This window comes from Auxenochlorella protothecoides, assembly GCF_000733215.1.
Source record: "Auxenochlorella protothecoides strain 0710 unplaced genomic scaffold scaffold53, whole genome shotgun sequence".
NCBI lineage: Eukaryota > Viridiplantae > Chlorophyta > Trebouxiophyceae > Chlorellales > Chlorellaceae > Auxenochlorella > Auxenochlorella protothecoides.
Window position 1 is genome coordinate 528,767 of NW_011934321.1, and position 24,322 is coordinate 553,088.

At 62.6% G+C, this 24,322-nt stretch overlaps 7 protein-coding genes across 7 annotated transcripts in view; 5 read left to right on the forward strand and 2 right to left on the reverse strand.

Moving 5' to 3' along the window:
* The window catches only part of F751_4598 (Isocitrate dehydrogenase [NADP], chloroplastic), a gene marked incomplete at both ends in the record, with an annotated part of 3,728 nt that extends 3,364 nt beyond the window's left edge, over positions 1-364 (forward strand). The window contains one exon of the mRNA XM_011401993.1: positions 257-364. Within this exon, the coding sequence (XP_011400295.1) occupies positions 257-364 (108 nt within the window). The remainder of the gene's footprint in view (positions 1-256) is intronic.
* Positions 365-2,646: 2,282 nt separating this feature from the next.
* On the forward strand, positions 2,647-3,862 carry F751_4599 (hypothetical protein; the record flags this gene model as incomplete). The annotated part of the gene is made up of 3 exons (XM_011401994.1): positions 2,647-2,838; positions 3,063-3,572; positions 3,737-3,862. 3 exons carry the CDS (start codon positions 2,647-2,649, stop codon positions 3,860-3,862), a joined length of 828 nt encoding a protein of 275 aa, XP_011400296.1.
* Positions 3,258-3,437, reverse strand: F751_4600 (hypothetical protein; the record flags this gene model as incomplete). The annotated part of the gene is made up of 1 exon (XM_011401995.1): positions 3,258-3,437. One exon carries the CDS (start codon positions 3,435-3,437, stop codon positions 3,258-3,260), a length of 180 nt encoding a protein of 59 aa, XP_011400297.1.
* Positions 3,863-4,838: 976 nt separating the features above from the next.
* Positions 4,839-6,615, forward strand: F751_4601 (Translocation protein sec62; the record flags this gene model as incomplete). The annotated part of the gene is made up of 6 exons (XM_011401996.1): positions 4,839-4,853; positions 4,956-5,115; positions 5,241-5,401; positions 5,590-5,859; positions 6,125-6,278; positions 6,458-6,615. The coding sequence occupies 6 exons, from the start codon at positions 4,839-4,841 to the stop codon at positions 6,613-6,615; spliced, it is 918 nt and encodes a 305-aa protein (XP_011400298.1).
* A 480-nt stretch (positions 6,616-7,095) lies between these two features.
* F751_4602 (Maltose O-acetyltransferase) lies at positions 7,096-7,849 on the forward strand (the record flags this gene model as incomplete). The annotated part of the gene is made up of 2 exons (XM_011401997.1): positions 7,096-7,328; positions 7,507-7,849. The coding sequence occupies 2 exons, from the start codon at positions 7,096-7,098 to the stop codon at positions 7,847-7,849; spliced, it is 576 nt and encodes a 191-aa protein (XP_011400299.1).
* Positions 7,850-8,096: 247 nt separating this feature from the next.
* On the reverse strand, positions 8,097-16,885 carry F751_4603 (Formin-like protein 1; the record flags this gene model as incomplete). The annotated part of the gene is made up of 17 exons (XM_011401998.1): positions 8,097-8,338; positions 8,705-9,056; positions 9,204-9,347; positions 9,549-9,755; positions 10,034-10,330; positions 10,594-10,854; positions 11,113-11,247; positions 11,438-11,679; positions 11,865-11,918; positions 12,519-12,805; positions 13,064-13,433; positions 14,294-14,614; positions 14,963-15,067; positions 15,343-15,617; positions 15,785-15,856; positions 16,221-16,404; positions 16,708-16,885. 17 exons carry the CDS (start codon positions 16,883-16,885, stop codon positions 8,097-8,099), a joined length of 3,726 nt encoding a protein of 1,241 aa, XP_011400300.1.
* Positions 16,886-18,563: 1,678 nt separating this feature from the next.
* On the forward strand, positions 18,564-23,821 carry F751_4604 (Membrane-bound transcription factor site-1 protease; the record flags this gene model as incomplete). Its single annotated transcript, XM_011401999.1, has 15 exons — positions 18,564-18,919; positions 19,194-19,426; positions 19,575-19,746; positions 20,046-20,217; positions 20,386-20,657; positions 20,887-21,036; positions 21,249-21,398; positions 21,550-21,610; positions 21,759-21,849; positions 22,026-22,121; positions 22,315-22,491; positions 22,630-22,793; positions 22,924-23,051; positions 23,178-23,356; positions 23,610-23,821. 15 exons carry the CDS (start codon positions 18,564-18,566, stop codon positions 23,819-23,821), a joined length of 2,613 nt encoding a protein of 870 aa, XP_011400301.1.
* Between the last annotated feature and the right edge of the window lie 501 nt (positions 23,822-24,322).

The following is a 24,322-nucleotide window of genomic DNA, read 5'->3' on the forward strand; positions in this document are numbered from 1 at the left end:
GGGTGGAGGGGCGTCCGAGTTGGGAGAGTGGGGGGTGGGGGTGGGGGTGGGGCGGGGTGACGGGGGCAGTGCCTGGGGTGACGGGGGCCTAGTGCCTGGGGTCGTGCCAAGCGGCGGGAAGATGTGGAGCGGCAGCGCAGGGGCAGGACTGGCGGTGCGTGGTCTGTGCGTTGACGCCAGAGCGTGCCGTGCCGCACAGCCCTCCCTTCCACACTCGCACATGATATCCAAAGGATCTCCCTCCTTCAAACCGCAGGTGACGCCCGACCAGTACCTCAACACCGAGCCCTTCATCAACCGCATCAAGGAAACGCTGGAGAGCAAGTTTGGATACAAGGGCGAGGAGGCCAAGGCCAGGCTCTGAGGAGCTGGCGCAGCGAGGGGAGGAGGGGGCTGTCCGCCCTGTGCGCCGGTGCAAGTGCCTGGGAGGCTCCCGCAAAAATGGCTCCCCGTAGCTCGCCCGTGTAAAATCCGAATGGACCTGGCAGGGGAGTCAGAGCTGGTCCACTGGCTGCAACCGAGGAAAGTTCTTCCAGGCTCAGCAAGCCTGTGTCCTCGCCCAGGCTGCTGCCCAGAAGCTGGTGGTGTTTGGCCAGAGCAAACTGTGTGCTATCAAAGCAAGCAGTTGTTAGCATGTGCAGCGGTGCCAGTGGGGCTGTCTGTCTTCCACCCCCGTGATGGGATGGCAAGTGCGGCGCAAAGCAAAATGCAGCAGCTGCGCTGATGGTCGAGGCGATGTCTTCAAGGGGTGTGTGTGAAGCTCTCCTCAGCTTTACATGGTAAAAGGTCTACATCATTTCATGCACAGATGCACGTGGTGGTACACTTGATGGTTGGACATGTCCAGTGCCAAAGGACGGATGCGGACGGCAGACACGAGGACCTGGTGCAGGTCCATGTTGTGATGCAGCAATGTCGTCATGGCGGATGGCTTAGTAGGGTGTAGGTATGGACTTGCTTGCAAGTGGATGGGGAAGGTGTACAGAGGTGAACCTTGAAAGGGTTGAAACACGTTGCTGTGACCATGACTGCAAACAAGATAATGCAATGAGTATAACTTTCTCTGACATGGAGCCCCGTGGAAAGGGCGAAAGGGGGAAAGGGCTGTAAGGAAACGAGAAACCCTCACAGATGGAAGGCCGCATTCCTGGTGGCCAGGGAGGTTAGCTTTCGCCAGAAATTCTTCTTGGGTTTGGCGTTCGTCGACCACCTCAAGTGGGCCCTGGGGCCACTGCCTATCTGGGCAAGAGGGGCCAAGAGGGGCACGAGCGCTTGAGATGTTGGCTCAGGGGAGGTGCAACACCCATCAAGCATACTGGTTGCTAACTCGGAGATGAGGCAGGGATGCTAGATTCAAGCAGCTTCCCAACTTGACCTCCGCAAGCTATACAATGAGACTCACCTGGTAAGTTGTTGTGCGCAGAGCGGTGAAATGGGCCTCAGCCATCACCAGCCTAGAGTCCATACTACCAGAACGCTTGGACAGCAGTCGCCCAACACAGTCTGACTGTGCTGCTAAGAGCAAGGCTTTGGCAGCTGCAAGCTGGACGGTGGTGCTCTGGAGGCTGGCTATGAACTCAGAGCGCTGCACCCTGTAGGCCTCGCTCTGGCGATATGCGTGCTGCAAGGATCGCCAGGCTTCCCACGACGCCGTGGTCATGTCGACCATTTCTGCTTCCAGATCGGAGATAAGCTTTTTTGCGACTCGAGAGCGCTCTGTAGTCTCCTGAAGCCTGGCTTTCACAGTATCAATCTCGTCGTGACCGCTGTCGAGATCCTCAGCCGGGCTGGCCTCCAGCAGTGGCAGCAGGCAGTGAGGCAGCATACAAGATGCAGACATCGCCGCCACGCTAATGAGATAGTGTATTCCCCAAAGCCCCTGCGAGTAGTAGCGGACGGGAAGTGACTCTGCAATCTGTGGTTTGTACTGGGTAGGGTCCTGATTGCACTGACGGGCATTTGGGTCGTATGGCGAGGGATGCGGGAGTGCAGCTTGCACGAGGTGGACGACGTTCATACAGCAGCTTAACAATCCCATCCCAATGATTGAGGAGCAGGGACTGACCTTGGCCTCACAAATGCTCTTGCTCAGCTATACGCCCAAGGGCTGACAGGGAATTCCTGTCGTGGCGCTGTGCTGAGTACGAACGACGCCTAGCCCTCTACGAAAACATTTACGGCCGTGGATGACAGATATTTGAGCTGGTACAACGATTTCTGCACACGTTTACTACTTGATGGGGGAAGCTTTCAGGGAGCTATTTAACCCGGCCAATGTTGGTGCTGGCAAGTGGATTGTCACTGGCAGTTTGCGGAAGTTGGTAACTTACCGGTGTTGCACTGTGAAAACTCTGGGGATATCAAAGGTCAAAGGCGATGCGGATTGATTACTTCGGCCCGGTTCCGTCGGAGATGCGTCAGAACTCCCCCAGAGCGCACCGCGCGCGCAGAACGGAAGGTGCCGAGTCGGTTAGATCTCAACTACCATCAGATGCATTCGGGAGTGTGTTATTCTCAAGCGCATTGGCAAGCCGACAGAGAGAGTTTTCGAGGACAGAAGTAATCGCAGAACATATCAGACCACATAGGTGCAGTAGTAAGTAGAGCCTGCACCTCGTCGTCTGGTATCGTTGTACCCCAGCAACCATGATCGGGAACCTAGAAGCGCTTGGGGCTGCCGTTTCTCCCAGCCGCAGCGCAAAGAACGCACTCTCTCGCGTAGACAAGGGTCACATCTCGTGCGAGCTAGACGTCTGGCCGACCGAGGTCGGCACCCCGCTCGGGGAAGCCAGCCCCTCCTCTACCGTGCCCCAGAGTCCCCACGACTCCGATGCCAAGGTCAGGCCGCGATGGGACGCTCGGGTGCTGGGCCATGATATTCCGACTGCACCTGCGCCCACCATCTCTAAGGTTTCCCGGGACAGGTTCTGCATTGTCGGGGTTGCATGCTCTCCATGCTGTGCTCCCTCATGCCGACGCAGGCCCCAAGCACCTGCTGATGTGGACCAGCATTAGACACCCATTGTGGTGCACCAAGCCTTCCCCCATTCACCCACCTTCAGGAAGACCAGGAGGTGCCGGGCGTCAGCGGGAGCTCGGCCGAGTGGTCCATCCAGCCCAACATGATCTCCAGCAGCACCACACACTCCACCGACCCCGCTGGCGAGCTGGCTGCCGCGCTGAGCGAGCGGAACGCCCTGCGCTCGCAGCTGGCCGACGCAGAGACCGACTTTGGCGAGGCCGGTAACCGCATCTTCCTACTCAAGGCCCGGCTGGCAGAGGAGAAGCTGGCTCTGGACGACGATCTCGATGCCCTGAAGTACCAGGGGGCCAACCACGCCCAGCTTGAGAAGCTGGTCAGTCACACCACCGCCTGCCTGGAGGACGCCAAGGCCGAGCTGGTGGCGGTGCACAGCATGCTCGCCGCAGCACAGCATGCTCGTGGCGAGGCCCTGGCTGCAGCAGCTCCCGATCCCGGCGCGGGGGTGGGGGGCACCAGGCGGGAGGTGGAGCGCTATCGCCGCATCTTCTCCTATGCTGCTGCCAAGCAGAGGCTCGTCACCGTGGTGAAGGTGCGAGGCTGGTGGGGTGGTGGGGCAGCCCTCCCAGCTATGCCCTGGGGAAGCTCAGGTGCCAGCACCCCCGGCACCCCGCAGCCGCCGGCTTGAAAGACTCACATCCTGGAACAAACACCCGCCCAACCACTCAACCCCTGCCTAGTCCCTCCCGCCTGCAGGCCATCGTCCCTGTCAAGAAGCCCGTCTGTCCCCCCTCGCCCGCCCACGACGCCACGCCCGCACAGACCAAGCGCTTCAGCTGGTCCAGGCTGTCCTGCTTCCGCAAGCCCCTGCTCCAGGCATGAAGGGGTGCCGTGGCACTGCAGCCTGGTGCCTGCACCCTTCACTTGGAACAGGACACATGGGTGTCAACATCCTTGCGCAGCCTTCAGGCATATGCACTGGGCCAGGGCAGGCATCACTGCGATCCTCGGTCATCACCAACATTCCGACATATCTCCTAGGTGACTGTGGACTCCCAAACCCATGAGCAATCCCCGGTGGTGTGAATACCCGAGGAGCCATGCACAGGAGAGCAGCTTCTCAGGTGCTCTCCACACCTTCTGCTGATTGATCTAATATGATGCTGTGGCGACGAGGCCTCACAGCAATTTTCTACTCCTCTGAACTCAAGGGCATCCTTCATACCGGTGCTCAATCGTGATAGCAGAACCACCTTGCTATTCTTGACTTGCTCTTTGAATGACTTTAGTCCTCTTGTGCAAGCACATGACCGTGATGCCTTGTAAATGTCTGCATGTACATCCAGAAATTCCGGCAGAGAGGTAGGGAAATAGAGCAGAGACCCAAATGCTTAGATGTTATTCACTGGGTGCCCTGGCTGCTTCTACTAAAACATGCAGGCAGAGTTGAACATCCTGCAGCATGCTGTGGATTGCATGTGAGGTATGTCTAGACAGCACCCACAGGGTATATAACACAAGGTGCACCATGGATTGTGAGCCTGAGCTCGTCCTGGCGGCATGTCCTGCGAGGCATAGGCACAGAGTCTAATTTCAGCACAGGACGGTCTCCCTGATATATTATATGTGAAACACGACGTTGATAACTACCCTTGACCCGGTAGTTCGTAAAAGCCATGGCCTCCTGCTGTGCGTGCTTCCCAGAGGGCATCTACCTGCACCTAATGACGCACGAAGTGCACAGTGACTCTGAACATCCTCGTCAATATGCACTGATCACGCGTACATCGTCACAAGAACTCACTGCATATACTGTTGATCAGAAGGCAGGGACTGGATCAAGCTGCACAGCCCCGCGATGGCTGCCCAGACGGTGCGTAGTGCTAGGGCGATGACACCTGCCATCAACCTTTCCAGGTGGTAGAGAATGATTCTTTAGACGAATCAGCCTGTTGAACCTACTTTTCCACTGCAGGACCCTCTACGAGAGTTCGCAGACTCCCTGCGAGGCAAGGGCGGGGTGGAGGCCCGGGCAGCCGTGTACCAGGCCCAGCGTGTGGAGATCGTGAGGGGCAAGGACCTGGGCCGGTGGATCGCAGCTCACCCCGAACCTTCTTCCCGCTTTCACAATGGAGGTGCGGACCATATGCGTCGGGATGGTCTAACTTGGGGTGCATCTGCCTTGTCCAAAAAGTGGAGCATAGCCTGCATGCCCGAGGCCACAGCGACACCCCCGTCCCTCGACCATTCCTGCCCACAGCCAAGACTCCTGAGGATCAGGCTAAAGAGGTGGTTGAGCTGCTGCTGCGCCGCAACCTCCTGCAGCGCTGTGAACGGATGTTCAAGCGTCCACCCCCAGGCAGCAAGAAGCTGGTCAAGTTTCCCAAGAAGCTGGTGCCGCCGGGCCCAGGGGATGTGAAGGTATGCTCTTATTACAATTATCTGCTGATTTAAGAGCATGTGCTCAGATTCCTCTCAGCCCTTCATCCAAGTGGCACATGTGCCATTGCATTACACAGAGCTTGCTCGCACAAGGATGGATTAGCAGTACACCCACGTGTCTCACAATCTGCCGCTTGTTATTCCCCTTCCCTTTTCATATTGTGCAGTCGTTTGCAGAGGACGCGTTCTATGCCTGGACGTATGACCGGCCATCCTCACCTTGGATGCTGGTGTTCACGATCCTGGGCATGGCTGGAGTCTTGGCCGCCTGCCTCTTCCCCCTCGCCCCCTACGGCATCAAGGTCACCGTGTTCTACCTAGCCTCCGGCCTGCTGACCGTCATCCTGGGCACCCTGGTGCTCAGGCTGTTTGTTGCAGCCACAAGCTGGATCCTGACGGGGAAGACACTGTGGCTCCTGCCCAATGTCCTGTCTGAGGTGGGGGGATGTGGGCGCTTGGCGGTGGGTGTTGAGAGGGAGGAATCTCACACGCGATCCATACTTTGCTGGCGGGTACTGTGCACATTTATGTACAGGCTTGGAGGATTCTGGCGTGTGCCGTCTTGGAGTGCTCATAGCTGCCTCTGCCCTCCGCTGGCGTCACACACTTTGCTACTCTCGCATGTATCCGGACTCGCTGCTGGTCCCCTGCACACCTGCAAACCAACCTCACCCCGGCTTGGCTGCACACCCGCCCATGCAGGAGGTGCCCCTGAGCGGCCTCCTCAAGCCACTCGTCTCGGTGCAGCAGCCAGATGAGGACAAGGCCTGGGCCAACAGCTGGTTGGCCCGCCTATCAGTGGGTGTGAGCCTGGCCTCCCTCATCTTCGTGCTGTACACCCACTCCCCTCCAAAAGGTAAGAGGGTTGTTGGGTTTGGGATGTATGCTCATAAGTGGCCTAGCCACAGTATTGACCTTTGCATTAAGAAGCTAGAATTCCGACTGCTTTGACGTGCACAAGGCTTTCCCAATTCCATTGAGTCTCAACAGGGGCTACCCCAGCACAATACCTCCGTGTCCGTGCTCACCCTGCAGGCACCGTCACGGCCGAGGCATCAAGGTATAGGGACGAGCTGTTCGACCTGTTCAACATTCGGAAAGAAGGGAATGCGCGTCTCGGCAACTCCAGCGCAAGCACGGCGTTTGAAGAGGCCCCTGCCGTGGAGGATGTAATCCATGACAGTGACCTGTGACTACCCCAATACCAAGCAGGCATGCCCTTTTGTACGTGTAAGTTCCAGATCCTCGGATTGTGTGTGAACCCTTGAGTCCACCATGGCGTACCACACGCACAAAATGCAACAAGGTTTCCAGTTTGGGACTTCATCTGCCTAAAATTCCTGGTTTCCAAACACGTACAAATATCCTCGCAACATGCGTAACAGATCGATATCCATTAGACTATGCAGGAGCATGCCACTCAGCATTAATCACCGAATTTTGATGTATTACATTCCTCTGGTGTCGAAAGCATCTTGCCAGCGGGTGTCGCCCAGGGATCTTCAACCCTAGTAGATTTGCAACGGCGATGGCCGCGACCTCTACCAAGTCGGAGAAGGAGAAGATGCTCGCAGGCGAGTGTGCATTGCAATGAAGCTGACGTATTCAGATTCATTACAAGTTTGTAAGGAGCGACCGCTGCGGCAGGTGACGTATTGATCACTTCTGTTCTGATGAAATCCTACACAGGCGAGCTGTACTGGGCTGGCGACCCCCAGCTGCTAGCAGAACGCCGCAGCACACGCAAGCTCATGCGGCGATACAATCATGAGATCGACTATGAGGATGAACCCACCAAGCTGTCTGTGCTGAAGGAGATGGGCATCACCTTTGACGCGCAGCACCCCCCCTTCTTCGAGCCACCCCTCTTCTTGGACTATGGCTACAACATCACCGTCGGCAAAGAGTGCGCTGGGAAAGGGTATACTCGTTTGAACCGTGTCTTGATGCCTTTCCATTCAATAGTTCTAATCATCACGAGGCTGGCCGGCATGGTTCATGCAGCGCTAAGCTGCTGGCCATCTCCCCCTTGTGATTGCGCATGGCCACCATCTCGGCCCTCCACTTCCCTCCGCACCGTCAAGGTTCTACTGCAACTTCAACACCACGTTCCTGGACATCTGCCCCATCACCATCGGCGACCGCGTCATGCTGGCACCGGGCGTGCAGCTCTATGCCGCCTTCCACCCGCAGCACGCCGCCACCCGCAACGGCGGCCTCAAGCCCGAGCTGGGCGCGCCCATCACCATAGAGGACGACGTGTGGGTGGGAGGGTCGGCCGTGATCCTGCCGGGCGTCACCATCGGAGCGCGGTCCATCATCGCGGCGGGGGCGGTGGTAACCAAGAACGTGGAGCCGGACACCGTCGTGGGGGGCAACCCCGCCAGGGTCATCAAGAGGCTAGACCCAAACCAGGCCGCAGCCTGAGAATGATGGGGATGAGAACCAGCTCGTGAACCGTCTGAAAGATACTGGGTCCTACGAACGAATCCAGGAGGATCCTCACCCCCCTTGTTCAGCCCCCTGGCCTGCGAGAGTCCTGTCACAAAGCTAATTCCGGGTGTCAGAAAATGGGCACGAGAGGGGATGAGTGGCGTGGTGTGCCGGGGGGGGGATGGGAAAGTGCAGAGCCAGGAGATGAGGGAGCAGGCCAGGTGACTACACCCACAGCTTTCTACACGCTGTTGTCCTCCCCATCACTCAGGAGCCTGGCCTCCAGGTTGGAAAAGATGTCCTCATCAAAAGATTCCCAGCCCTCCCCACAGGGCTGGGCCCGCTGCTCAGTGCCTGGGACCTCCTCATTGGTAGACAGCAGGGCGACGATGACTGGGAGATCCTGGTCTGCCGCTTGGCAGGGAGCGTCGGGGTCCTCTAGCGCGGGGGGGTCAACGATCTCGGCCCCTGCTGAGTCCTGCGCTGTGCAGTCGCCACCAAGTGGTGCTCTCACTGAGGGGTCCAGAATCTCGTCCCTGATCTGCTGCTCGTCCAGCGAAATGGTCTCCGCGCTGATGTCCAGGCCAGGCGCAAGGGCCTCTTCAGGGGTGACAGGCACCGAGGACGCTGCTGCGCTTGAGCTGGCGTCCTCTGGCCCCTGAACGAGGCAGTGTGCATTCTCTGCACAGGCTGCTCCTTCTGACGCTTGGATGATGGATGTAGCAGAATGAAGGGGCTCTTGTGTTGCCGCCGAGCCTACACCTTCTTCAGGCTCTTTGCAGAGCCCGGCGTCGAACACAGGCGGAGGAGTATCGCCTTCAGAATCCAATGAGAGGTCCCCAGTTGCACATCCGCTGGCCAGGGCAGCGCCCGCCATCTTGGCGGCCTCAGCCGCCTCCGGCGCCTCGGTCGCCTCATCCACCTTCCCCAGCTCGGTCATTGTCGCCGGTTCGCCAGCCACGCCGTACTCAACACCATCTGCTGCTCTTTCTGCCACGGTCTGGACCATGGCAGAGACCACCTGCTCCACCTCCACCTGACCAGGCGCCGCTTCAATCTCCAGCAGTTGCTCCGGCACGGCAGCACTTTGCGTCTTGCCCTTGGCACCCCGTGGCGTGCCGAGGGCACGCTCAGCATTGCCCTTCTTCCTCGTCATGGCGGCCCGCTGCTTGGCCGCGGTGGCAGCCGCCTCCTCGCTCACCTGGGAAGTGGTTTGGGTGCGGGGTAGAAGTGGTTTTTCTGGGAGCGGACTTTTGCCGTGCGCTCCGTGCCGCGGCGCTCCATCCCCCGCCCTCCTCCTCCATGCCGCGACGGCACCGCACCCACCGGCTTCACCCCTGGTACCCACCTTCATCTCGCGCACGACCTTTTCGAAGAGCAGGACGAAGTCTCGCACGACGTGGACGACGTGTGCGGGGTCCGTCTCCTTGAAGGCCTCGCCAAAGTAGTCGGCCACCTGGTGCAGATCCTCGTACATGGCCTTCTCCTGGGCCTGCAAGGATGTTGGTCAGGGGGCATTGCAGCGCGAGTGTGTTTTTTGAGGGCAAACATGGGTGGCTAGACCATGCCAGGTGGCGTGTGGGAAGGCTGGCAGGGCTGGACTTCAGGTCTCTCACCATGCCAACTGGCGGGCCCACCCACCCAGACTATTCGCTGCTGCAGCTAATAACCATCCCCCCCAACCAATGCGCACCTCCAGGGCGCAGAAGCGGGTGGCGGCGTCCACGTGGAAGGCGGCCATGAGCTCGCTGAACCTGCGACATCCTGCCGCGTCCTCCTCCCCATGCACAGACTCGGCCGCGCAGCTGGCGTGCCCAGCGCGCGCAGCGTGCATGATCTCCTCGGTCACGCCGCGCAGGCCTGCCCTCAGCTCGTCGATCATGCCACGGATGCTGGTCAGCTGCAGGGTGAAGTGTGGGGGGTGGTGGGGAAGTGAGCTCCAAGCAGGGAGTAGGGTCAGGAATCGCCCAGATATGTAGCAGCAACTGCATTATCTGTGGTTCTCGTATTTGAATCAGTATGCTCAGGAGCCCAACAAGGCTCCTGCAGCTTCTCACGCCCACTCGCCTCTTCACCCAAGGTACCCGTTGGCCCTCCCTTTCTCGAGGCTCCTCCTCCCATCACCGCAGCGTGCCCCCTCCAACCCTCCTCTCCTTTCCTACACCTGTGACCTCGCACCTGCATGGCAGCCGCGGGCCGGACGGCGGAGAGCTGGGCGGGCAGCTGGACGACGATGTCGCCCTGGGCTGCCAACTGGCGGACCACAAAGTGCAGCAGGCTGGTCTTGCGGTCCACGCCCTTGACATCGGCCAGCTTGAGCAGGGTGTCCAGGCGGAAGCCGGCGGCCGCACCGCGGTGGGTCCCCGCATTCAGGTGGTTGCCCAGCTCCAGCACCGCCGTCAGCAGCTGGGTCAGGCCTGGGCAGGTCTGGAGCTGGGAGCAGGCGCTCTGCATGATGCCCAAATGGTCCTCGCACTGTGATGGTGGGTGGGTGGTTTGGATGGGAAGGAGGGGTGATTGGAGGCGGAGGGCCTGATGAAGAGGAAAATTGTGCAGGGCAGGCGAGGATATGAAAATATGTATGGTTCTTTGGTGAATCGTTTAGTCTCTAAAAATGGCTCTCGATTGGGTCTGCCCCTGTGCCTCCTGGCTTGCCCACCATCGTGTCTTGCAGTAACCCTCCAAGCAACAGCGAGCCCCATGCGTAAGCACTCCAGCCCCACCCCCATCCCCCTCACCAGGCCGGCGGTGCTGGCATACGTCCTGCTGAAGATGAGGCAGCGAATACGCTGCGCCAGGCGCGGGATGTCCTTGATCTCCAGGAAGTAACGCTCCACTGTGCCCAGGCGGTCTGGGTCGCTGACCCCGCGGTGTTTTGGGTGGCTGCCCTGCAGATACAGCTCCAGGTCGCGGCGCTCGCTGTCGTCGGGGACGGCCCGAGAAAGCGCACTCAGCTGCTCCACGCTCAAGGCCCCAGCATCCATGCTCACCAGGGCGGCCTGGGAAAGTTTGTGAGGTGGAGGGGGTGTACCGGGTATTCTTGGTGGATTGCAGTGAGTTCAAGGGCAGGGCGAGGGGCATGCAGTCCGTGCATGGCGGCCTTGGCACGCAGCAGGTCAGACTTGATTCTTAACACCTGCCCATTGATTGCCTCACAGACTCGTTCAGACATGCTCCAAGATCCAATACTATGTGGTTATTCAACACCTCCAGTCTCCCCCTCCCTTTCACAAAGTCACCCACCCCAATATCCCCACCTTGATGTCTGCAAAGGGCCTGCGGATGCCGGACAGCTCGATGCAAATGTTGTGCGCCCGGCGATGCTCCACCAGCCGCACCTCATCGCTCTTTGCGCCAGAGGTCAGCTTCTTCAGGGCATTGTTCTCCAGGATCTGGTGAGGCATGGTATTTTGTATGGAGTTTAGGGCTGGGGAACTGGGAGGACACGGGGTGCTCCTCGGGAGCGTCTCCAGCAGTCAGGCCAATCGTGCCACATGTAATACAGTGGTCCAGCCAACCCCCACCTGCCCTCTCATGACAGGAGCTATCACCCCCTCACACCCACGTCCCCTCCATCCCCACCTGGAACAGGGCCTCCAGCTCTTCGAAATTCATGGAGAGATGCTGCTCGCGAGCCAGGCGCCACACGGTGCCTTCACCCGCTGCCTTCAGCTTGTCCCAGTGCAGCTGCTTCAGTCGCAGCTTCTGGGCAAGCTGCTGCTGCACCGCCTCCCGTGTGCCACCCTGGGGGCCGATCGCCCCAGCCGAGGTGTTGACCGGGGCATTCTCGTCTGTCACGGGAGCGCCTTCTGTTGTCTTCGCACCTGCGGCCCAAGGGGGTGGGAGCGCTGCGATGAATGCACCAGCAGGCACCGAGGGCAGGGAGGCAGTGTTTGACACTCTGGCACACACAGCCCAGCCGTGGCGCCATCATTGGCCCCATCCCAGCTCCATGGCTCGCATGCAGACGGAAGGCACATGCTGTCGCGGCCCCACATGGACCCCGCACCAGACGTTGGGGCCTCCGGGCTGAGAGACAGGGTCTTGGCGACCCCATCGCCTCCTGAACTGGGATGTGCAGGCGTGGGCGGGGGTGCAGGAGGTCCCTTCTTGGCAGTGGCAGTCTTAGGGGGTGGGGGTGGCGGCGGTGGTCCTTTTCCCTTCTTTGCAGTTGTGGGCGGTGGCGGAGGAGGGGGGGCCGGCGGGGGCCCGCCCTTCTTCTTTCCCGTGGTCGGCGGAGGGGGTGGAGGAGGGGGAGGGGCCCCCTTCTTGGTCGTCGACGGCAGGGGTGGGGGCGGGGGTGGGGGAGGTGCTGGCCCCTTTTTGGTCGTGGAGGGTGGCGGTGGTGGGGGGGGTGGGGGGGGTGCGGTTTTCGGTTTTCCACTCGATTCGTGTGCTGGCGCCGTCGCATCGCCGCTGGAAACTGAGGCGCTCGGCTCGCCTCCACCCCTGGACCCTGTGAGTGGGGGCGAGTTGATATGAAGATGAGATTGTGTGATTGGGTTGGCGAGACATGCACAAGCACAGTCATAAGATGCAGTGTTGACGTATCAGGGATGCGCCCTCTACCCCAAGGTTCTTCATCATCATCGGTCACCCCACACACCTGCAATCTCCCCACCTCCTCCCCAGCCCCTTCCCAAACCACAACACACAGGCAGACCTGGTCCCGGGAGGCCCAGCCGGCTCGCCAGCACCTCCTCGGCGGCCCGCAGCGCCTGCCTCTTCTCGCTCTCCTGCCTCAGCCGGTGGGCATGTGCCGCCAGCAGACTGGCCAGGTCCAGGGGGGTGTAAGCGTTCGGCGCATCGTCCCCGGCAAACCCGCCGCCGGGCGGACCCTCGCCGCCCGGGCTGGGGAGGTGGCGCTGCATGTCCTCTGCTGCCTGCAGGAGGTCGTCCAGCGAAAGACCGGCGGGGAGGAATGCCGTCACGCCGTCCCCACCCTCCGTCCTGGGTTGGGAGGGGAGGGGGATGGGGGGTGAGCGAAGGGGCTGCCGCGCATGCTGCTCCAGGTGATGTGCAGAGCTCGATGCCATTGCCAGGCAGGCAAGTGCAAGGGGGAGGGGCTGGGTGCGTGCAGGATGCGCATATCATGAAACTGGGCAGGACAGGAGCATGCCCGACATGGTACATGCCACTGCAGCCGTCACCTCCCGCCCATGCCACCACTTTGCCATCTTCAACCATCCCAACAACCGCCGGACCCACTTTTGAACGACCGCTCCGGTTTCCGCGTGCACGTACAGCCCGCCGCCCAGTCCAGGCAGGGCTGCTGCGGCCACGCCGCCCTGTGCCTCGCCCGGAGCGGGCGAGTCGCCGCCGGCGGGCTCGCCCGCTCGCGCGTGCGGGTGCCTGGCGCCGTCCCTGGCGCGTGCGCGGTCGGCGTAGCCCCCGTTGCCGCGCGCGGCGCTGTTGGCCGGCGCCTTGCCGTCGGCCGGCCTTGGCCGGCCTGAGCTTGCGCAGGGCGGGCGGCGTCCGCCGCTGACCTCCTCCTCCGCGTCGTGGTGGTGTGCATCCGGGGCGTGGTCCGCCGTGCTGTCCAGGATCGAGGAGGAGGAGAGCGAGCCAAGCGATGCTTCTGCGATGGGGGGATGGTGAGAGAGGGACGATTGGCATGAATATCAGCAGCAAAGCAGGGAAATACAGGAGACAGATCTACGCAACCACTTTCACTCATCCCCTCGCACAGCTCCTCAACCCTCGCACCCCTGCACTCACTGCTGAGCGCCTCCTTGAGCGCCTGGGAGGTCATGAGGGGAGCGCCCGCCGCGTACCTCGCAGGGCCCCGGCGGCCGAGCGCCGCGCGCTGGGCCGCCGCCGACCGCGCCAGCTGCACGCTGGCGGTCAGCGGCACGCGCATGGCCTGGGTGCCCTCCGGCTGGGCGAGGTTGTCGTCAGGCAAGACGCCGGGCGGCATCCTTGCCGGGTTGCTCTCGCCAACTCGGCCGCGACCAGGCTCCCTCGCCGTGGATAGTGGCGCGGCGCCTCCACCCCTGCCGTCATCAGACGCCCCCATGCCCACACCCGGCGGCCCTCTGTCAGGGACGCCCGAACGCGGCCCCTCGTCCACACCGGGCCACGCATCTTCTGCGGTTGGGTCAAAGTGGGCGATGCCTGGTCCTCCTCGCGCAGCGCCCTCTACGCCATCCCTGAGCCTCTCCTCTCCTCTGACCGTGCCCGTCCTCGTCCTCGCGCTGCCCGGTCTGGCAGCGCCAAGGGAACCCACGCCGCCCGGTCCCAGAGGCAGCATGCGCTCGTCCTTTGCCCCGTCAGACCCAGCGCTCCGGTAGGCGGCCCCGGGGGTGAGCACTGCGCCCTCGGCCCCTGCCCCGCTGCCACCGCCAACTCCGCCTCCGCCACACCAATCGCCGCCGCCCTGCTCGCCGCCCGCCGACCCCAGCTGGAGCCGCAGGCGGCTGAAGCGCGTGCCCGGCTCACCGCCGACACCTGGCTCGCCGTCGACGCCATCCCTCTGCGCCCCATCATGCGCGCCTCGGGCGTCGCAGCCCCGACCCTGCTTGCCTGCGGAAGCCTGGCGGCCCAGCAGGCCACCGAAGAGGCTGCCCATGGCCGTGCCGAATCCACGGAACAGGCCGGGCGACTTGGTGTGGGCAGCGACGGGGCTGCCCGGCCCGCTTTCGGCGCCGGAGCTCCTGGCCACGGCAGCCTGCAGCGGGCCCAGTCCCCGGGCGGGGGAGGCGGCCACCGGACCCGGACCGGCTGACTGGAGGGCCAGGGCGGGGCCGAGGACGGTTCCCACTGCCGGCGCGCATGTCGCGGGCTGGGCGCCAGGCGGTCCAGCAGTCTGCGAGTCGCCAGTCTGCGGCCTGGCCTGGCCAGAGCCTGAGGCATGCGAAGGAGCAGTGCCCTGCTTTTGCATCGAGCCGGCTGCACCGCCCGCTCCATCGCTGCCAGCTCGCTCGTCTGCGACGTACGCCACGCTGCCAATGCCCTGCTGCACCTCTGGGAGCTCCCCAATGCCCATACCAGCAGCAGGGCCGCTGTGTTCCCAGCGCAGCTGGATCCGGGCTGCCCCGCCGGCGCGGGCCCGCGCCGGCGCGCCGGCGGCCGAGCCAGAGCTGCCGGTGCTGTCGGCGGGGCTGGCACCCGACTCCTGGCTGCGCGCGGTGCGGGGCAGGACCTCCAGGGCCGGGCAGTGGCGAGGGGTCCGGGGGGCACGGGTGGAGCGTTTTGCCACCCTCGCATTGGGACCTGGGTGGAGAAGAGGGCAATGAATTCAGCGCTTGCACGTGGTCGAGTGAGGCCGAGCATGCAGGGCGCAGAAATGCTGCGACGCATTCACAAACAGCCCGCAGCAGGGAGCAGAGTCGTGGGCGCCAGCGCTGCGCGCGGTGCCCGAGGCTTGGCCCGCGCCGCAGCGACCATGTCTGGTGGTAACAGGGGTGCCCCAGGAGGGTGCATCTTCCCTTCACGCAGCCTCCGCTGGTCCTGCCCACAGCGTTCCCGTTGCGCCTCCCTTCTCTCACCCGGGGGTCGCCAGGGCGACTTGTCGGGCCCTTCGGGCGCAGGCGGGCGCAGGGCGGCCTTGAGCTCCTGCTGCCGCAGCAGGATCGGGTGCAGGTCGATGTTGGGGGCGGAGCCGCGCGGCGTGCCGCCCCCTGCCTCGCGGCCCAGGCAGCCGGGAGGGGTGCCCGCACGACTGCCGCGCGCCAGGCAGCTGCCGCCCGACGCGCTGTTTGACCCGGGCGTCCGCTGGCTGGCAGGTTCGCCGCTGGGTGCGCCTGCTGGGTGGCCTTGAGAGCTGCGTTGTGGGTGTGAGTGGATGACTGCGAGTGAGTGGAGTGGGTGAGGCACGGCACACGGCGAGTGCGCAGGGGTCCACCTCCAGGGCACAGCGGCCCCTGCATCGTGCATCGATGCCATGTCCCTCCTCCCCCACGGCCGCCGGCACTCAACACAGCACCTTACCTGCTGGCGGCGCTGGCGGAGGGCTGGGGGGTGTAGTGGGCGGCCAGCAGCCAATCTGAGGCGGCCTTGGTCCTCATGGTGGTGATGGGGTTCACCAGGCGGGAAACGGCCGGCGCCGGCGGGGCGGCCGCGCCGGCCCTGGCCGGCTTGGCGCCCTGGCCGGCCCCGGTCGCCGCCGCCGCGCGTGCCACCACCAGCTCGCGCACGCGTGCCTCCAGCTTCTCGCGCCGGGCGGCGGCCGCCCCCGCATCCCCAGCTGCCGGACCCAGCGACTCCCCAAACACGGTCTCGAAATGCCTGACGCCGAGGTGTGGGAGGGCAGAGTCTGTGAGCGGCAGGGGTTTTCTGGGGCGGCAATGCTGGCAGGCATGAGATCATCGCCTGAGGTCCAGCCATGGCCAGTCTTCCCCAGGCCCTGCACACCCCTGCTCCTCACTCTATCATCTGCGCCGTCACCCAGATGGCGGCCTGCGTCAGCTGTCGCGGATCGGTGGCCTGCATGCTGAGCTCGGGTTGGAGCAGGGGGGGGCCCAAAGTCCTGGCGAGCCCCTTGCGCGTGCAGGCCGCGCCGGGGACGCTGACGAGGCGCTTGCAGTACCGCACCAGGCGACGCAGCAGATCTGGAGAGATGATGAGGGGCATCGGCTTGGGAGGAGTCGGCACGGTAGGGGAACAACGGCAGTGGAATTCAGTCAAGACGGGGTACCTATCCATGAGGCTGGCACAGAGCCCAGGTCAAGAGCATGCCAGGCCTACGTCACTGGCCTCGTTAAGCAATATGCCGCCCTCTGTAGACCCGGTATCAAGGTTGGCACTGCGGTGCGGTGCTGCAAGCTATGCCCAGAGTGTCTCCATCACCACTTCAGACCTAGCCACAGAGCAACCAGCCAACCCATTCCAAGTCATCAAGCAGGCGCCCTCACCATGGTGGACCCCAGAGCGGGAGCCCATGATCTGTGTGAGGCAGGACAGCTTCACTTGAGGTCCATCGCGGGAAAAAGCAAGGCCGAGGAGCTGCTGGCACGAACCGGGGTCCACCAGTGGGGTCCTCAGCGCCGCCAGGGACTTGATGACCAGCACAGAAACCGCCACCGAGTCCATGCCCGGATGCGATGTCCCTGTGGGAGGATTTGATTTCACGACTTGATTCAGAGCGAGGGGGAGGAGGGTAGTCGTTCTTCCTCTGCAGCAAGGGATGCTGGAGCCGCACCATATCAAGGCACTCCCACTGTGCATAAGCGTGACAACAGAGTACACTCCACAAAAATATTCTACTCACCATGCTCCAGGAGGGCTTTCTCTGCCCTGGCCACATCACCGCCTTTGGCCATGCTGACGAACAGCTCTGGAGCTGTCTCTGGAGAAACTGCACGGTCGTGCGGGTCGGAAACATCATGGAGACGGCCCGCAGGCATCAGACATCCGTCATCAGAAAGCATCCCACTTGCTAGAGGATAGCACTCTCATCCCGGCTGCACACCATGCGTTTGCAAGTACTCCACGGCCAGCTGCAGCAGTCGGAAGTTTGGGTCGGCCTCCTCCGGGCGGGAACGAGCTGCTCGGGATTGGAGCACCCCCCGCAGCTCGTCCCGCATATCCATTGGATGCAGCGTCCTTGCCATCTGAGAAGCTCAAGCCATGACTTGCACAAGCATGCGCGCCCACTTGCGAGCTTGCCGGAAGGAGGAGAGTCTATAACCCACAGCCCCGGCGATGCCAGGAAACAAACATGGACGATCCAAAGGTTCAATCGATGATCGTTGTTTGATTCTCTAAACCCTTTCTACACCTCCGTGGGCACCATCTCGCGCTCTTTTTCGGACTGGAGACAGATGGAGCAACATCAAAGTTGAAATCCATCGGTGGTACTACCGCGGTTTGGACTCCGGGGATGCGCGAGAAGGAAGGTGCAGGACTCGTGCCACATCAGCCTTCTGAGCGCTGCCTGGATGCATGGGAGCCCGAACCCACGCGATACCAGATCTCTGCGTGATTTCTTCGAGACTGCAGTGAGGGCGCGAGGGAGTATCCCTTCTGTTGTTGGTCGGCGCAGGTCACCATTGACCCTCCTGGGGCGCCAGAGACCCCGCCCAGTGACTTCTCTGGAGACTGTCTGGGAAGAAAGCTATGATTTGATTGCATTGGTATTGCGATTGAAGTCGGCAGGTCGCCACAGGCTGGTGCCAGAGAAGGAGTGATCTGGGCATGTGGTGCGCCCACACCGCGCTCTGGTGCATCATCCTCACACTTTTAGGGGCGCAGACAGTATGTAATGCGCATCCAATTGAGGTGCGCTTGTCAAGTGTCGATGGTGGTGCTGCCAGCGCCTGCACAGGACCCCCTCCTAACCTGCATTTCTCCTCTTCCTCGACAGACATGCCCTCTGGCTGATGGGGGCACCTGGGGCCAGGCCACACAGAGCACGGCTGCACGGCATGTGTCCCGCAAAGTGACGAAGCAGGACCTCATTGTCCGTTTTAAAGCTTACAAGGTTGCGAATGTGCATAAATCAGCCTTGTCGGAAGCCCTGGCTGGCAGTCCTTACGCTTGGTCATGGGTCAGCAGGGACAACCCTGCCTCTGCCTTTCCCACCGATTTTGGACTGCTGCGGGTGCTCTCCACAGAGATTGCCTCTGTAACGGTGCGTTTGAGTGCTGTATGAGCGTATTGTTCCCAAGGTGATATGGATGGGTCTGTTGCTCCGCCGGCTCAATCTTTCCCTGTGTTGCCTGGTCCCAAGGCGCTGCATCCATCCATACATTACCGCCCATGTATCCCAATGTCGGAGCGACAGGCACTGCTGGCTCTTGTCCCCGGGGTCAAGGATGTGCACCTGGATAAAGCGATGCGGCGGGAGCTGGCGCTGCCCTCCCCTGAGCCTGTGGAGCCCCTGGACGGCGGGCTCGTGAGGAAGCGGCCTGGACGCCTGCAGACGCGACCCACCATCGGTCTGTGGGAGGACGACTCGGCCGACATGGCATACGGGCGTGAGCTGCTGGCTGCTGCCGGGCCCACGCTCCCTGTGCGCCTGGGCGCCGACAAGATCTGGGAGCAGGGCCATTCCGGCAAGGGCATCAAGATGGGCGTATTTGACACTGGGATCCGGGGCAACCATTCCCATCTCAGGAACATCAAGTGAGCATGAGGGGGTGCGGCAAGGGGGTGGGAGGGCGAGCTGTCTGGGGGGAGGTGAGCGGTGTCAGAGGATGGGCAAGGTGTCAGGGTCCAGAGAGTCGAGTGTAGAGGGGTCAGGGGCGCCTGGAAGGGGGTCATGGAGGTCTCAAGTCACCTGATCGGAGCAGGATTGCGGTAGGCTGTGCTTGTGCGGATACGGTAGAGGAGCTGTTACCCAACTCTTCCCACACGCTGCATCTCTACGAGCATCCGCATCCCTCCCATACCTCGACAGGGAGCGTACCAACTGGACACTGGAGCCGACGCTGGAGGACGGGCTGGGGCACGGCAGCTTCGTGGCGGGCGTCATCGCAGGCATCGACCCCGAGTGCCCGGGCCTGGCCCCAGACATCGACATGCACTTCTTCCGCGTCTTCACCAACGACCAGGTGTCCTACACCTCCTGGTTCCTGGACGCCTTCAATTACGCCATAGCCTCCAGCATGGACATCGTCAACCTGTCCATTGGTGGGCTGATTTGGATTCTGGTGGCAGGAGGGAAAGGATTGCTGAAAGGTGGGGGGGGTTGTTTGGAGGTACTACCGACGTGCATGTACACACCCCAACTTTGACATCATTGTCCCCCTCTGAACCCCTCATCACGGACCCCCTTCAGGAGGCCCCGACCACCTGGACGCCCCGTTTGTGGAAAAGGTGGCGGAGGTCACGTCTGCAGGCATCATCATGATCTCTGCCATCGGTAACGACGGCCCATTCTACGGCACGCTGAACAACCCGGCAGACCAGGCCGACGTGATTGGCGTGGGCGGCATCGATTTCTCAGACAGGTGTGTGCTGGGACCCCTGGTGCTGGGTGATCCGCCCTTCGGTTCAGGACGGCGCAGGGTGAGGCCCCTGGGTTCACTGCCTGGACGACAGGGCGCTTCAGCAGGAGTCTGCTCCATGCCCGCAGCGCCGCGCTGCCCCGCGGCATGCGAGGTGCTGACGCATGGTCAGCACGGCACACAATCACATCTCTCCCCTCCCTGGACATTCTACACCCCAAGTGCTCGTCCCTGTCCATCATGGGGTCACGACTCCACCCGCCCCCTCAGCACCCTCACCCCCCCTCCCCTACACCTCCAAGGATCGCGCCCTTCTCCTCGCGCGGCCTGACCAGCTGGGACTTCCCGCGTGGTGTGGGCCACTTCAAGCCCGACGTGGTGGCGTACGGCAAGGATGTGCGCGGGTCGCACATGCGCGAGGGCTGCCGCTCGCTGTCCGGCACCAGCGTCGCCTCGCCTGTGGTGGCGGGCGCGGTGGGCCTGTTGGCCAGCACCATGCGCAGCAAGGCCGGCGGCCGGCTGAACCCCGCCGCCATGAAGCAGGCGCTGCTGCGCGGCGCGGCGCGCCTGCCGGGCGTGCCCGCCGCCGAGCAGGGCGCGGGGCGCATTGACCTGGCCGCGGCCGCCGCCGCGCTGGCCGAGCTGGAAAGCGCGCCGCGCGCCAGCGTGCACCCCGAGGCGCTGGACCTCGCCGACTGTCCCTACATGTGGCCCTACTGCGGGCAGCCGCTGTACGCGGAGGCCATGCCCACCCTGGTCAACCTCACCATCCTCAACGGGGCCGGGCTGGTGGGGCGGCTGGAGGGCAGCCCGGTGTATGTCCCCACGGATGAGCCGGGGCGGGCGCTGGACGTGCAGTTCGAGGCCTCGGAGGTGCTCTGGCCCTGGTCCGGGTACCTGGCGCTCTACATCAGGTGCGGAGGGGGGGTGCGCTGGGGATGCATGTGGGGTGGCACCCTCTGGTGGCGCTGTGAAAGGCAAGGGCACGCTGGCACATGCCAGAATGGGAAGTTGCTATGAGTGGCGGGCCGGCTTGTCCATGCGATGTGGCATGGGGAATCTCCGCATGCTCTCAGGCGGCCCTCATTGGCCAGGAATGGCTGCAAAAACCAGTCATTGGATGCACCATCCCTCCCTTCTCAGAGTGAGGCCGGACGATGCCTTGCTGGAGGCGACAGCACACGGCGAGGTGCGGCTCACCGTGGTGTCGGCCCCTGGGCCGGGGGAGAAGGAGGACAGGCGCTCAGACATCGTGGTGCCCCTGACCGTCCCCATCATTCCCACGCCCCCTCGGTGAGTGGCGGTGGGGCGAGGGAGATGATCCATTGCGCAGGTGTTCTTAGATCTTGGGTTGTTCCCTTGTCAGAAGTTGTATCACGGGGTCCACTCTTCTCAGCCATGCGCCCAGACAGTCTCATAGGCATGCCCTCAGCCAGCCTGCTCCCTGCTCCTCCCCTCGCCTGCGCTCACCCTCTACTTTCCACATTCATTGTGCATTGCAAAAGGAAAAAGAGGATCCTCTGGGATCAGTACCATTCCATCGCCTACCCTCCGGCGTACATCCCAAGGGATGACCTCACCACGAGGCAAGACATCTTGGACTGGCACGGCGACCATCCATACAACAACTTCCATGGGATGTTGGACCATCTGAGGTGTGTGGGTTGGGAATGCGGGCATGGCATCACCCATAGAGCAGCAGTCGGTGGGGAGCCGGTGAATGTTCATGAACAAGCCAGCTGGCATCCAGAAGAGCTCGTCGCGAGTATTTGATAATCTTTCACATAAACCTCGACATACATCTAGGGAGCGAGGGTACTACCTTGAGATCCTGGGGTCTCCCTTGACATGCTTCAACGCATCCCAGGTCTGATTGAGGCTCAGGGTGGTGATGTGACGGGCATGCTGTACGCCATGTGTGCATTGTTGGCACACTCGGCCCCACTAGCATCTCTCGGCTTTGGAATCCAAGGGCGAGCCATCACCCGCAATTTCCCTGCTTCGTTCCTTTGCAGTACGGCGCCCTGCTCATCGTCGATTCTGAGGAGGAGTTTTACAAGGAGGAGATTCAGAAGCTGCGCCAGGACGTCGACCTGAGTGGCCTAGGTGATGCGAGGGCTAGGGTGCAGGGGTTGGGGTTGTGCCAGCCTTACATGAAGGTTGACACTCAAGGAGGACACCCTGTACTGTGCTGACTGGTGTGGTGAAGGCATTTTTTGCCATGGCGAAGGCAGTGTGGGGCCCTGCCATCAACATGTGCATGCCACCTGACCACTGCGCAGGTCTGATTGTCTTTGCGGACTGGTACGACCTGGAGACTATGAAGGGGGTGCGCTTCTACGACGACAACACCCGCAGCTGGTGGGAGGCCGCCACAGGTGGGAGGCAGGGGATGATCGGGTGTGAGGGATGAGAAGGTGGCCGCATGCCCGGCAGGCGCACAGTCCTCTCGCGACAGAGAAGAATCGAGCCATTCTTTTCTCCACCTGGCGCCATGCCTGGTCTCTCAGAGGCAATCCACGTGTCTGGGGTCTTCTCAACCTCCCCCAATGCGACATTGCCAACTGGCAGGTGGGGCCAACGTCCCGGCGCTGAACGACCTGCTGCAGCCCTTCGGCATCGGGCTGGGGGGACCTGTCCTGGAGGGCACCATGGAGCTGCCCGGGGGTGAGAGCGTGGCGCTGCAATCTGGTACGGCGGTGATGGCAGCGCCACAGGGCGCCTGGCTCTACACCGCCACGACCCCAGGTGTGTTGCGGGGCTGTGTTTGGGGCTGTTACATCAAGTAGTTTCAATCTTTTGAAGAGACAACTTGTGGTGTCTGTCATACTGCCCGCCATCTCCGCCTGGTATCCCACTGTGCACCCGCTCCCCCACCGCAAGCAGGAGTCAAGGGCAAGGGGCCCGGTGTGGCCACTGCAGCGCTAGCCCTGCTGCGCTCCGGCATGGGGACCGTGTCCGTCTTCGGCGACTCCAACTGCCTCGACTCCAGCCACCAGAAGGCAGCGTGCTGGGGCCTGCTGGACGGTCTCCTGGCCTTTGCCGGCGGGGTGAGGAAGCGTGCACTGGGATGGAGGGGAGGGGGAGACGGAGGTGGGGGATGTGGGCCGGGTGAGGGCCACCCTTCTCGAGCACCGTCCTCAGCCCACCAATGCATCCCCACCCACCGATCATCGCCAGGAGCCGGAAGGCCTGAGCCACGCCGACGGAGCCCTGGGCCAGGCGCATGGCTCCCTGGCGGGCCTCCCAGCTAGGAACCCAGACTACGACTTCAAGCTCGTGTCCCGCGTGCTCACAGAGCCCCTGAGGTGCGCCGCCTGAGCTCCTGATCGGCAGGGGGGTTGATGGCGCCTGGCGCTGCGGCGAGCTCATGCGACCCCGCCCGTGGATCTGACCCACATCCGGCGAGCCCACCGCCCCGCACCCGCCCGCAGGTGCTACCCCAACGGCGCCGCGGGTCTGCCCGGCGCGCTGCCCATCCCCGGCCCCAGGCCCGGCCCCGAACCCCGAAAGGGGGACGGTGGGAGCGAGACCCTGGACTCGCGCCTGCGTGACGTCGCAGCGCAGGCCAATGCCAGCGCCGAGGCTGGCGAGGGCGAGGCCTCCAAGCACTGTGAGTTCAGGGCAGGCTCTGCGGCCTGACTTGGGTACAAGGGGGTGGGAATGGAGGATGGATGGGATGGGGGACGCACACCGGACCTCAAAGGAAGGCATGCCGCGCCGATGCAGGAACTCCCTGCATACCAACCCTCCAGGGTCGTTGTTGGGTCCCTGTTTGGGAGCTCACCGTCCCAACCACCTGCTGGTCCCCCATCCCCATCACAATCCATCATTCGTTGCCCCCCACCCCCCCCTTCCATGACCAGACGTGCGGCAGCATCCCAGCCTGCTCCCAGCCATCTCTACGGGCTACTCGAATGCCGCCCTGGGGTTGGCAGTGGCCGGCGTGGCGTTGCTCATGGCCCTCATTCTGGCCAGACGGCGGAGTGCAAAGGGCGCCGTGCTGCCCCCAAAGACACGAAGCCTGGGAGGGATCAGCGGGGCGAGGCGACGCAGCGTCACGAACGTCGCGTCATGATTGCAAGCGGCAACCCCTGTGCGTGTGACGGAGTTGATTTACAAGACGTACCCAAAGCACAATGCTGCTTGCTTGCCCGACATGACTGTCAATGGACCTCTGAGAAGCTTCTCTGAGTAAAAGGGCGTAGCATGGGGGCTGGTGTTGACAGCTCGACCCCGCCATTCATCGGGGCATGGAAGCGCGATGTATGAAAGCCAAAATTTTGGCACCAGTGGTCCACGTGGTCTGTCGTCCCATGGCGCGCAGCTCGCAGAAGGGTTGATCCGCGGTAATGCGCCTCACCACACAGGCGCATACATAAAACATGGCTCGAAAGTGCAAACACCATCGCTTGTCGTCGACTGTGGGGAACGGCATTGCCTGTACTCCCGTGCATGGACGTATGTCGCTGCCGTGACCATAAGTGCATGACATGACGGCCGGCAGCCCCATGGCATCCAAGCATGTGCTCATTCTTGGGGGCACCGGCCGCGTGGGGTCCTCGACTGCAGCATCCTT